This window comes from Mchenga conophoros, linkage group LG3 (assembly GCF_057382185.1).
Source record: "Mchenga conophoros isolate Kocher_MC1m ecotype Shallow Benthic linkage group LG3, M_conophoros_male_GT1.1, whole genome shotgun sequence".
NCBI lineage: Eukaryota > Metazoa > Chordata > Actinopteri > Cichliformes > Cichlidae > Mchenga > Mchenga conophoros.
In genome coordinates this window covers 36,146,614-36,160,519 of record NC_140528.1, presented here as the reverse complement: position 1 = coordinate 36,160,519, position 13,906 = coordinate 36,146,614, and the positions used below count along the sequence as shown (strand labels likewise).

At 46.7% G+C, this 13,906-nt stretch overlaps 1 protein-coding gene across 2 annotated transcripts in view; it reads right to left on the bottom strand.

Moving 5' to 3' along the window:
- The window catches only part of LOC146578418 (protein NLRC3-like), a 44,656-nt gene that overhangs the window by 19,493 nt on the left and 11,257 nt on the right, over positions 1 to 13,906 (bottom strand). For both annotated transcript variants that reach the window (XM_085258856.1, XM_085258865.1), the window contains exons 4-7: positions 3,227 to 3,305; positions 2,869 to 3,073; positions 876 to 2,694; positions 171 to 344 (exon numbers count right to left, since the gene is read on the bottom strand). In XM_085258856.1, the coding sequence (XP_085114982.1) occupies positions 171 to 344; positions 876 to 2,694; positions 2,869 to 3,073; positions 3,227 to 3,305 (2,277 nt within the window). The remainder of the gene's footprint in view (positions 1 to 170; positions 345 to 875; positions 2,695 to 2,868; positions 3,074 to 3,226; positions 3,306 to 13,906) is intronic.

The window sequence follows — 13,906 nt, the reverse complement described above, 5'->3', positions numbered from 1 at the left end:
TTTTAAAAGAATCCACAATGATGTCTTCTGTTAAAGATGCAAGCATACAAAAAGGATAAAGATTTGACTCACTCACTCACTCACACACACACACACACACACACACACACACACACACACACACACACACACACACACACACACACACACACACACACACAGAAAGTCACCTGAGAGTTTCCAGTTTAGAACGTTTACTCTTCAAGCCAGCAGACAGAAGCTTCACTCCTGAATCATTCAGCTTGTTGTTACTCAGGTCCAGCTCTCTCAGACTAGAAGACTGGGATCTGAGAACTGAAGACAGAGCTTCACAGCTTCTCTCTGAGAGGTTACAGAAACTGAGTCTGAAAAAAAAGTGTTTATGATAAAATGTTATCATTTTTTGATATTGGTCCTAGGTAATAAAAAGAATACAGTACTCTGCAAAGGTCACTGAGCCACCCCTCATTTCAAAATCAAAAATATTTGCTGTTATTTTAAAAACAAGTATACCTAGAAATGAAGCGTATAAAAAAAAAAGCTTGCATATTTCTAACAGATTTGAAAGTCAATGGTATGACTCCATCCTCTCTTGATGCACTCTCTACATAGTCATTTAGCAGTAAACACCATGCACCTTCAGTATTCTTTCCAAATTAAGAAGCATAATGCGCCTCTTCAGCCCTTCAGCCACCTGTTGTTAGTTCATTAGCTTTAGATTGTCACCAAGTCGAGGTATAATTTTCTTCATTTCTTATATGATCATTTCTTATATGAACTTGTTAAAGAGCGAGGTCCCGTTATATATTTCCATTTCTTAATTGAACACACCTATTATTTTCTTAAGTAGAATTATTTTATTTTTTTAAAAAAGGGATGATCAAATGTTTACTTACAGAGCTCTGTTGGAGGCTTTGACCACTGGCAGCAGCCTCAGAAGAGCCTTCTCTGAAGAAGAGTATTTCTTAAAGTCAAACTCATCCAGATCTTCTTCTGATGACAGTAAGATGAAGACCAGAGCTGACCACTGAGCAGGAGACAGTTCATCTGTGGAGAGATTTCCTGATCTCAGGGACTGTTGGATCTGCTTCACTAGAGAACGATCATTCAATTCATTCAGACAGTGGAACAGGTTGATGCTTTTCTCTGCAGACAGATTCTCATTGAGCTTCTTCTTGATGTACTGGACTGTTTTCTTATTAGTCTGTGAGCTACTTCCTGTCTGTGTCAGCAGACCTCGTAGGAGAGTCTGACTGGTCTGCAGTTGAAGACCCAGAAGGAAGCGGATGAACAAGTCCAGGTGTCCATTTGGACTTTTTATTGCCTTCTTCACAGCACTCTGGTAGAAGACTGTCTCTGCGGATTTGGCTTCACTCCTTGATTCTTGTTTTCTAAATAACTTGAACAATTTCAGGTGTTTTTCTTCCAGCAGATTGAATCCAGAGTTGATGAAGGTCAGATGGACATGAAGAGCAGCCAGAAACTCCTGAACACTCAGGTGGATGAAGCAGAACACCTTGTTCTGGTACAGTCCTCTCTCCTCTTTAAAGATCTGTGTGAACACTCCTGAGTACACTGAGGCTGCTCGGATATCGATGCCACACTCTGTCAGGTCTGATTCATAGAAGATCAGGTTTCCTTTCTGCAGCTGATCAAAAGCCAGTTTTCCCAGAGACTCGATCATCTTCCTGCTCTCTGGACTCCAGTGTGGATCTTTCTCAGCTCCTCCATCATACTTGACCTTCTTCACTTTGGCCTGAACCACCAGGAAGTGGATGTACATCTCAGTCAGGGTCTTGGGCAGCTGTCCTCCCTCTCTGGTTTCCAGCACATCCTCCAGAACTGTAGCAGTGATCCAGCAGAAGACTGGGATGTGACACATGATGTGGAGGCTTCGTGATGTCTTGATGTGGGAGATGATCCTGCTGGCCTGCTCCTCATCTCTGAATCTCTTCCTGAAGTACTCCTCCTTCTGTGGGTCAGTGAACCCTCTGACCTCTGTCACCATGCCAACACAGTCAGGAGGGATCTGATTGGCTGCTGCAGGTCGTGTGGTTATCCAGAGGCGAGCAGAGGGAAGCAGTTTCCCCCTGATGAGGTTTATCAGCAGCACATCCACTGAGGTGGACTTTCTAGGGTCAGTTAGGATTGTAGTTTTGTGGAAGTCCAGAGGAAGTCGACACTCATCCAGACCATCAAAGATTAACACAACCTGGAAGTCTTCAAATCTGCAGATTCCTGCTTCTTTGGTTTCAGTAAAGAAGTGATGAACAAGTTCCACCAAGCTGAACTTTTCCTCTTTCAGCACATTCAGCTCTCTGAAAGTGAATGGAAATATGAACTGGATGTCCTGGTTGGCTTTGTCTTCAGCCCAGTCCAGGGTGTATTTCTGTGTTAAGACTGTTTTCCCAATGCCAGCCACTCCCTTTGTCAGCACTGTTCTGATAGGTTCATCTCTTCCAGTTGAGGCTTTAAAGATGTCTTCTTGTCTGATTGTTGTTTCTGGTCTGTCTGTTTTAATGGATGCTGTTTCAATCTGTCTGACCTCATGTTCATCATTGACCTCTGCAGTCCCTCCCTCTGTGATGTAGAGCTCTGTGTAGATCTGATTCAGAAGGGTTGGGTTTCCTGCTTTAGCGATCCCCTCAAACACACACTGGAACTTCTTCTTCAGGTTAGATTTAAGGTTAGGCTGACAAATTGCAGCTGGAAGTTCTGAATAACAATAATAAAATAGAACATCAACAATCAGTTCATGTTCTTTACAAAATGCTCATTATAATTTCAGTCCCACAAAGAAATTACTCTCTATAAGGTAATCGATCTCTTTATACATTACTAAATATTTCATTCATCCAGCAGCTTAAATCTTTACATAAATCCTCTTACTGCTCTGCAGATGGTCAGCCAGCTCCCCCTCCTTCATTCTCCTCAGGAAGTCCACAATAATCTTCACAAATGCCTCTCTGCTGCTCCTCCCCTGTTCATCATCCTCCCTTGGACTCTTTAAGCATTCTGTGTATTCTGGACTCAGAACCTTCTGGATCTTCTTCAGCTCGTTCTTCACAAAAGTGATAATGTTTTCCTCCAGCAGCTGGAACAGAATACTTTATGAATGACCCAATCAGACTGAAATCATTGAGCCAAAAATCAGATCCACACTGACTATCCACTGGTCTACAAAGAGCAGCATGAAGATGACTGTAAACAGAATAGATGTAAAAGTAGTTGTTGTACATGTACAGACCATAAATATGGAGTCCAGGTGTGTTTGATGCTGCTCGGCAGACTGACTACTGGGAACCTCTGAGCTCTCCTGGTCCACTCTGTGGAATTAAAAATTAGTTCAAGAATAATAATTTAATTCAATTCATTTCAATTCAATCTTTATTGACTTTATGTCCATAAAGAGAAGACAAAACACCAGAAAAAAAACCCACAACATATAAACCTAAATAAAATGTATATAAAATTTAAAACATTTGTAAAAATATAAAACCATAATATACATAAAATACACAGCTACTTAAAAGAAATAAATACATACACAAACACTTCAACCGGTGCTTTCTCAGACTGGATGAGTAATGGGAACCACTCACTCTTGGATCTGTGTGTACTAAAATTATTCGGTTTCTAGAGTCATCCAGTCATTCTCTATTAATGAACATTAACTTTCTTAAAAGTGCTTTACAAGTCCAAACATGCACAGCTACAAACATCTGGCTGGCACTACCCCTTCTAGGTATCCTACAAGGATTCACATTGCATCATTACATGCAACATGCAGCTTCTGCATGCTACATTGTTTTTAGAATGGCCACAAGTGGGCAGTAGATAGAGGTGTGCAATATGCTTTAAACAAAGCCACTTTATCTGGAGGTGAACATGAGCTGAATTTGCGTGCAGTAGTATTTGCTTGCACACAGAGCTTCTGCCTTTGTCTGTATATGTCGTCATCATTTATTTGGTCAGTATTATAGTGACCGAGGTATTTAACCTTTTTATGAACTTCAAGAGTTTTTTGGGTAAGTTTAAACACAGGGAAATTTAGCAAGCTATCCTGCTAGGTTCTCCATATCAAGACAGCTCTTCTAACAGCATTGTACTTTATATCATATAGCACACCATATTCAGTACAGACATTAAGAAGCGCCTGTAAACCAGCACTGCTTGGACGAAAAACAACCAGGTCACCTGCACGTATAAGATGATTTATCAATGTTATACCTAATATAAACCCAGTGGTATAGGCTTTTAGCTGCATGAACAAATCATCAACAAATAAATTAAATAAAATTGGAGTTAAAACCCCACCCTGTCTGACAGCATTGCTGACAGCAAGGGGGGCAGAAATACTGCTTCTTCATTTAACCTGCATCTTCTGATGAGCGTGCCAGTAAGAGAGAATCCTCACAGTGTATCCAGGAACTCCCGTCGCTTCACTTTATCCAAAGGGTTTCTGTGGTTTACTCGATCAAAACTTTAGAGGCATCCATGACACACATAAGGACAGATGAATTTTTAGCCCTATACAAACTATTTCCTTGACTGCATATTGTCAGGGTCCTGGGACTGGGCGACCCAGGATCCCTGGGCAGTCATGGACCTGTGTATTATTATTATGTATTTTTGGTGTCGTTTCTCCTTCTCTGTGCGTGTACATATGTGTGTTTCTCTGTGCTGTGTTAGTCTGTGTCCCACTCATATGTTTAGGCGAGGTATGGGTGTGTATGTCTGCGGGTGTGCCTGGAGGATGGAGCTCGGCCACCTGCAGGCCTGAGGGGTGTGGCCCTGCGGAGGGACTGGCCACACCCGAAGCCACACACCTGCCGCTGATCAGGGCTCGTCGGGGGAGCTACTTAGGAGAGTCTTGGAGCTCCCACCGACGCGGGATCATTGAGTTATCTTACCAAGTCAGTGTGTGTTAGCGTAGGTCTGTGCTGTGCGTATATGCCCGCCGAGGGTTAGTGTTGACGGCTGCGTCTCTGGTTTCCCTACAGGAGGAGGAGTGGTCCGGAGAGGCAGCACGCACGGGGGTGCGGAAACACAACAGCGGGGAGCACGAGCACAGATATCGGAGGGAAGCACGCACACGGGGTTCGAGGGAGCAACGGGGAGTTATTGTTTTTACAGCCATTTCACTGTAAATAAAGAGCACTGTTTGCATCGCAGAGTCTGCGTTTTGGGTCCTCCTTTCCCCACATCCCCACGGTCTGCCAGCCAGACCGTGACAGAATGATCCCGCCAACCGCCATGGACCCAGCAAACTCAGGAGTTGCCACGGAGGAGAGATCGCTCGCGCAGCTATGGGATTACTGCCGGAGCGTAGTCCAGGCCGTAAATCCACACAGGAGACACATACAGGTAGTGTTCCTTGATAATCACCTCACATCCACTACCTTCACCACGAACATTCTGGACATTAACAAACTTAGGCACCTGGTCGCTAGGTTAAGGGAGAGCTCGAGTTTTGAACTATTTGGCTTGGGTGGTCCGAGCATGGACAGTTCGGCTGCTCTCCTAGAGACTCTAGCCGCTTGGTTTTTCACGCGTCGGCGGAGGGCTTTCCCGTCGGTGCTCGCGGCACAATCGTTTGATCCGCCGTTACGGAAGGCATGCCGCACTCTCTACCATCATCCCATTATGCCTCAACCCACTCCTGCGGTTTCAGCCCAGTCAGCTGGCAACGGACCAACAGCGCTCATCACCGCAGTGAGTAAACCCGACTCGTTTGTGTCTATTAATCATGTCATTGAAAATCACAACCCAGATGAACAGCAGAAGACTGTTTCCATACACCCTGCCACACCATCGTCGCCTCCGGATCATCCATCTGTGGCTGAAGCGCAGCCGTCAACTCATCCGCCTGCAGTCACCCCTCAGCCGTCTGCTTCACTGGCCGCTACCTCACCACCCGCACCTGCCCTGCCCGAGTGGGAGCTCTGCGGGCCCCAGTGGGTGCTCAGCGAACGGGAGGAGCTCGCGCTGCCGGAGCAGGAGCTCGCGCTGCCGGAGCAGGAGCTCGCGCTGCCAGCCGAGGAGGAGCTCGCGCTGCCAGCCGAGGAGCCCGGCGAGCCGGAGGAGCTCGCGCTGCCAGCCGAGGAGGAGCTCAGCGAGCGGGAGCCGGAGCTCAGCGAGCGGGAGCCGGAGCTCAGCGAGCCGCCAGCCGAGGAGCAGCTCAGCGAGCCGGAGGAGCTCAGCATGCCCGAGCAGGAGCTCAGCATGCCCGAGGAGCTCAGCGAGCCGGAGCAGGAGCAGCTCAGCGAGCCGGAGCAGGAGCAGCTCAGCGAGCAGGAGCAGCTCAGCGAACCACCAGCAGAGGAGCTCGGTGAGCGGAAGGAACAACCGGCGCTGCCAGCAGCCGAGGAGGAGCTCTCGCTGCCAGCAGCCGAGGAGGGACCCGCTCAGCCGGAGCCGGAGATCAGCGGACCGGAGGGACCTCCACGTCTAGCGCGGCCTCCTCGCCATCTACGTCCGGTGCGTCCACGTCAGCGATCGGCGCGTCATGGACCTGGTGCCACGCCTCGCTGTTGCTCACCGGAGCAGCGCCGCCGCCACCGGACCCGTGGCAGGCCACCAGAACCGTTCCGCCGCCACCGGACCCGTGGCAGGCCGCCGGAGGAGCAGCGCCGCCGCCACCGGACCTGTGGCAGGCCGCCAGAACCGTTCCGCCGCCACCGGACCCGTGGCAGGCCGCCGGAGGAGCAGCGCCGCTGCCACCGGACCCGTGGCAGGCCCCCTAAACTGTTTTGCTGCTGCTGCCGGACCCGGGGCCGTCCGCCGGAGCTGCTACGTCGCCGCCGTTGGGCTCGAGGTAGGCCCCCTGAACTCTTTTGTTATGTTGATGGGCCGCCTGAGACTGTTTTGTGGCGTTTTTTCTTTTTGTTGCTCCGCTGCGGGATGCGCGGTCGGACTCTGGGACTGTGACCTTGGGGGGGTTGTTTTCTTTGGGGGTTTTTGCTTGTTTTGGTTCTGCCCTCCGTCCTGGACCTCCCGCCGCCCGCCCTGGGTTGGTTGTACTGTTTTTGGTTTGTGTTTTTGGGTCGTCGGGAGCCGACCCTTAGAGGGGGGGTACTGTCAGGGTCCTGGGACTGGGCGACCCAGGATCCCTGGGCAGTCATGGACCTGTGTATTATTATTATGTATTTTTGGTGTCGTTTCTCCTTCTCTGTGCGTGTACATATGTATGTTTCTCTGTGCTGTGTTAGTCTGTGTCCCACTCATATGTTTAGGCGAGGTATGGGTGTGTATGTCTGCGGGTGTTCCTGGAGGATGGAGCTCGGCCACCTGCAGGCCTGAGGGGTGTGGCCCTGCGGAGGGACTGGCCACACCCGAAGCCACACACCTGCCGCTGATCAGGGCTCGTCGGGGGAGCTACTTAGGAGAGTCTTGGAGCTCCCACCGACGCGGGATCATTGAGTTATCTTACCAAGTCAGTGTGTGTTAGCGTAGGTCTGTGCTGTGCGTATATGCCCGCCGAGGGTTAGTGTTGACGGCTGCGTCTCTGGTTTCCCTACAGGAGGAGGAGTGGTCCGGAGAGGCAGCACGCACGGGGGTGCGGAAACACAACAGCGGGGAGCACGAGCACAGATATCGGAGGGAAGCACGCACACGGGGTTCGAGGGAGCAACGGGGAGTTATTGTTTTTACAGCCTTTTCACTGTAAATAAAGAGCACTGTTTGCATCGCAGAGTCTGCGTTTTGGGTCCTCCTTTCCCCACATCCCCACGGTCTGCCAGCCAGACCGTGACACATATATATGACAGTGCTATGCTTTGGTTTGAAGCCAAACTGATCATCCAGGGAAGAGATGAAAACACTAACTCTATCAAACAAGATTATTTCTAGCGCCTTAGATAAAATACTGGCTAGTGCAATCAGCCTATAATTATCCAGACAACTCACTTTTGCAGCTTTATATTTCATAACTGGTACAAGTAAAATGCATAGCACTGACTCAGGTAGTATGCCATGAATCATAAACCCAGTGAAGCAGAGCGCTAGAAGAGGAGCTAGCCTTAAACTAGCATGTTTTAAATGGTTTGCAGTGATGTGATCCAAGCCACAAGATTTACTATTAGATAACCTGCAAATGGTTTCATTTACCTCATGTGTCCTTACACTAATTGCTTCATCGCTCATGTCAGAATTGTCTTCATATGGTTCACTTTTTATACAGTTAAACAACGCACTGTAATGCTGTCTCCATAATGCTTCAATGTTATCTGCCCCAGAAACACCGTCAACAGTTGATGGTAGAGATGGTTTACAATTACTAAAACCTTTCACCTCTTTCCTCTTTCATACAGAGCAGTCACTATATCATCACACATGGAGCAGAGTTCATGTTTATGCACAACATTCTTACAGTTGACATCCTTGTACAAAATCACTTCTTTGGGCAAAGAAATGTTTTTCAGAGGTATATCGGCATTACTATAATAAGCTAAGAAGTCATCTTCCCTAAATGCTGACCAGTCTAATTTTACACTGGTAGAAATAGTAGCAATATTATTTTCAGTTATTGCTGGCATTTGTTCCACATTCACAGTAAAACCAAAAGGTAAATGGTCTGACACAGTTACCTCATACCTATGCTTGGCACCACTGTACCGTGTCTGCGCAGTTTAGAAAAACGCCAGACCAGAGCCCCTTCAGGCTAGAGTAAAGGATTGTACATTTAACTCACATCATTACATTAAGCAGTAACCTTGAAAGAGTATAACTTGCTATGTTAACTAGAAATTTTTTGACGGGTCACATCTCTACTGAGTTTCTCTCTCAAATACAAAGCAAGAGTTTCTGCATCTACATCCAGGGCAAATTTAGTGGCAAATACGCTCACCAATTTAGTTTTCACAGTTTTGATTGTACTCACAGCTCCAGTGCCAATGATCGATACAGCTCCAGGCCTCTTATTGCGTCCAGTGGTAAAAGCATGCGTTCCTGAACCTGAATTAACCTTCTCCAACTTCCAACAAAGTCTGCCATTTTTCACAACTTTATGCAACTGTGGGGAGCATGTAAAAAGCTCTGTCTCAACAGAATCCTCCCTTGTTGCAGTAGTTTCCATATTAGGACCTGAGGCTCTCATCAGAGCCCGATCTTGACCACATAGCAATATCTCTGCACAAAACGCTGACACTGTGCTTGTCCCAGTCTTTGAACCAGCCAAAGTTCCGGTTCCCTGCCTTCCACATGGGCCACCTTTAACTCGACTCCCCTGCCGGTCCTCTGAGTGCTTCCACAGGGGAAGTGGGAAGCGGTCTCCGGCCCCTGAGTGTTCAGAGTAATAGGCTCAGTCAGCACCTCAAACTGACACTCAAGAGCAGTCACACGTTGGTTGACCTCGACAGCATTGGTCTTAAATTGCTCAAAAACATCTGCCTGTAGTTTGATTGGATGTTTTAAAACACCCACCTCAGCACATAGCTGGTCCATTCTCCGTAGTAAACAACACACATCCATGCTGGAGTGTGTAAGAGGCGGCAAATCATCCAGGTACGAGAGACAAATCTGGGGATATTCTCACCACACTCATTCAGCACTTTAAGGCAGAGTTTAATATTGTTATGATGTCCTTTATATCCAACGCACCGCTGTGAGGTAGTAGGGCAGAGCTCAAACAAAACTTTCTTGGAGTCAAATGTGTTCCTGGCCAACAACACAATTTCATCCTAACTTAAAGTTTTTTAATTTGAGTGAGATGGAGGGGAGACTTGTTTTCCCACCCTCACTGATTGGGGTCTGTCTGTGAGGAAGTTGAGGATCCACTGACACAGTGATGAGCTGAGTCCTAGATCTGTCAACTTGGTGAAAAGCTTAGAGGGAATTATTGTGTTGAATGCTGAACTGTAGTCCACGAACAGCATCCTAACATAATTCCCTCTGCCCAGTGTCCAGGTGACTCAGGGATGTGTGGAGCAGGTGAGATATGGCATCGTCTGTGGAACGATTAGTCCGGTAAGCAAATTGAAGTGAGTTGATGGTGGCAGGAAGTGAAGAAGTTATGTGATCTCTCATCAGTCTTTCAAAACACTTCATCACAATTGAAGTCAGTGCTACTGGACGGTAGTCATTGTGGCAAGCGGGCTGTTGTTTCTTTGGAACAGGAACTATAATGGACTGTTTGAAGCATGTGGGAACCACAGCTTGGGCCAGGGAGAGGTTGAAGGTCTCCGTGAACACCGGTGCTAGCTGATCAGCGCAGGCTCTAAGGACCCGGCCAGGGATTGCATCTGGTACTGCTGCCTTCCTGGTGTTCACCCTCCTGAAGGTGTTCCTCACGGCATGCTCTGTGATGACGAATGCATTTTCTTCACTGGTGCACTCCGAGCGCGTGCAGCCGTTTGTTGTTTTAATTGCTGCGGCGTCGAAGCGAGCATAAAACGTGTTCAGCTCATCAGCCAGTGAAGCATCTGCATTCATCATTGAAGAAGCTGGTCGTTTATAGTCCGTTATAGTCCGCAGTCCTTTCCACAGGCTCCTAGAGTCGCACTGTCGTAGCTGTGACTCTAGTTTTTCCCCGTAGCTCCGCTTTGCCTTTCGGACCGCGCTGCGCACATTGTAGGACGCAGCCTTGTATAGGTCCATATTACTGGAGACGAGCCCTTCATTGTAGGCAGCGGTGCGTGATCTCAGAGCATCGCGGATGTTTTTATCCACCCACGGCTTCTGGTTGGGAAACGTTCGGATGATAGTTCTTTCTGCTGTGTCGTCCACTAGTTTCCCAATAAATCCCACAACCGCTTCCGTAAACATGTTGATGTCATCAGAGCTGCGCCGAAACATGTCCCAGTCTGCGTCATCCAGTGCGTCATCCAGTGCGTCCTGCAGCGCGGCCACTGATTGGTCCATCCAGCGAGTGACCTCCCTCCTGATTGGTGGTTGCTGCTTTAGCCTTTGTTTGTAAGCAGGCATGAGGAAGATGGCGGCATGGTCCAATTTTCCAAATGCCGGCAGGGGCTGAGCCTTGTAACAGTTCTTGAACGGGGTGTAGCAGTGGTCTAATGTCCTCGTGCCCTGGGTGGGGCAGTTGATGTGCTGGTGAAGGTTGTGAAATGTCCCTTTGAGATTCACTCTGTTAAAATCTCCCATAACAATGAGTGCGTCATCTTGGTGAAGTGTTTGTTGATGTGTGAGAGCCTCATGTAGCTCACATAAGGCAGTGTCCGAGTCCGCGTGAGGCGGAATGTAAACAGTGCAGGCAATGACCGCAGTGAATTCCCGAGGGAGATAGAAAGGGCGACATTTAACGATCAAAAGCTCCAGATTGGGCGAGCAAGAGCGTGTGAGTGGGGAGATGTTTGTGCTTTCGCACCATCTGTTGTTCACCATCAAACACACTCCACCACCTCTTTTCTTCCCCGACTCCCTTGTCCTGTCCATGCGGTAAACCGAAAAGAACCCCGTCGGCTGCACGGCGTGGTCTGGTATCGCTGGGTTCAGCCAAGTCTCAGTGAAGCAGAGGAGGTTGCAGTCCCGAATGTCTCTCTGGAACTTGATTCTGGCTCTGAGGTCATCAAGCTTGTTCTCGATGGATTGAACATTGGCTAACAGGATACTGGGCATGGGAGCCCGTAGCCTCGAGGCCGTCGCTTAGGGTCGCGTCCTTTGTTCTCTCTCAGGATCTCCTTTGGCCAGGTTGGGTCCGGAGTTAGACATGGTGAAATGTTCGTGTATTGTAGACCAATAGAAACCAAAGTGTCTCTACTGTAGCGGATTTGTGTGTTTTGCATGATGCCCATGCAAGATTATCGCAGATATAGCAAAAAGTGACGAAAAACTGCAAAAAGTGGAGAAGTTGGGGCAGAGCATCCAGCACGGCAGTCGACCTCACCGGCGCCATTTTTTCTCCACTAATGGTGGATGATGCCACCATTAGTAGTAATGTCCCTAAGCAATATTTAATAACTCCGATGATGATCCGAGAAGCTTCTTCAGCTTGACTATGACAACAACGGGTATGACCAACGATGACCTGGATGACTGAGAACCTTCACAGACATCCGATGATGTCTTGTGCATTCACTAGGGGGAGCAGTGTGGAGGGAACATTCCTTTACAGGTTTAATACACACTTACACTCCAATTGCATAACAATATTTATGTGTGTGTGTATTTCTGCAAAAAGTATTTGGTGCTTTGTTCTTAACATTTCAAGTGATTTGGTCAGTCAAATGTTGCATTAGGAGTTCCAAATAAATTAACGGTAATAGCAGCAAATATCATGGTCCTTCCTACTTACTCAAGTTGTCTGGTGCATATCATATCACTTTTGTGATTTTTTTTTTTTAATCTAATCTGAAAATGTTCAAAGATTTCAAGGTTAAAAATGTTTGTGCTGTGAAAGAGACAATCCAAATACAACAATGGGTGTGTCCCAGCGATAATGTCCCATCTGCAGTCTCTATTTATCTTTTTAGTAATTTAGATAGTTATCAGTGCAAAACCTCAATATGCTGACAGGCAGAAGAGAATTAACAAGCATTAGTGTTTAACCTGCTGTTAATGATCTTTTTAACTATGCAATTTAGATTCTTAACAGCTGATACATATTTTATATATTTTTAAAAGTATTTCTTGTTATTGTTCAAGCAAAGCATCATCATTACTAGAGCTGGGTGATATTGCCTAAAATTCATATCGCAGTGTAATTTGAAGTATGTGTGGTAACGATATATATCGCGATGTATTTTTTCTTCTGTATAACGCATTTTCGGCACTATAAGGTGCACATAAAATCCTTTAATTTTCTCAAAAATCGACAGTGCGCCTTTTGATCCGGTGCGCCTTATGTATGAATTCTGGTTGTGCTTACTGATCTCGAACTGATTTTATGTGTTACACAGCGCTCAAAAATCTATCAAAAAATATTTTAGTACGATTTTGGTAAGCTACGAGGCCGCACTGTTTGATGGATTGTCGGAGCATTACGGCTACCATAGTCAGGAGCCTCGCTGAGTAATCTGGGTCCAAAACTCCATCCTCTTCAGGTCCCATAGTCAAACAAACACTGCAGCATCACTGAGAGTTAAAAACTGTCTAAATTCTTTCATCTTTAATAAAATCATCAGTGTTGCTGCTTTACCAGGTGTAACAATTAAGTTTAACATCCATGAAAACAGAATTTATTCAATTTAACGGACTTAGAAGTTAGCTTGCTAGTTTCCAGCTAAACATGGTATAGCATGTTCTGACTGAGAGATTTCTGAAAACAACTGAAGTTGGACTTCAGGACTAGCTGGTATATAATGATGTGCTACATGATCGTTAGCAGCAACTTTTTTTTACTCGATAAACATTAACGTGAGGGTTCCTAATGGTTAGGGACAAATGCAATCGCATGGCAGGATGCTGAAAACGGACCAACCTTCAGTCAGGAGAACAACTGAGATCATTCATCCACAATACGAGGTTAGTCATTAATATACTGCAACAACATGGGAATAGAGCAGCTGTGAGAAAATTCAACATTAATGAATCAATGGTACGGAAGTGGAGGAAAGGCAGTTTTTGGCTCAACTCATATTCCAAAACTTCCTTCATCTCTTCACTATTACTGTCGCCCGGTATAATTTGCAGATGATACTGTTTGCAGCCGCTGCGATGTTTTCAATCAAAATAGGCGCAGCTTGATGACACCATCAACATGCGCTATCGCGGTAGAGCGGTATAGTCAAAATCTCTGCCATTCTTTTTGTTTCTACCGTATGCCGGTTATACCTCCCACCCCTAATCATTACCATATAACCTCAATATAAGGAATAAACCATGCAAAATCTCTGGGAAACTGCAGGAACGTTTGAGTCCTTAAGTTTGAATGAAGCGTTGGAGGTAGTAAGAGATTACAGGATGACCCCAACCTCAGCAACAGGACCAATCTCAACACTGACTAAGTGTTTTTGCTTTTGGAACTGTGTCT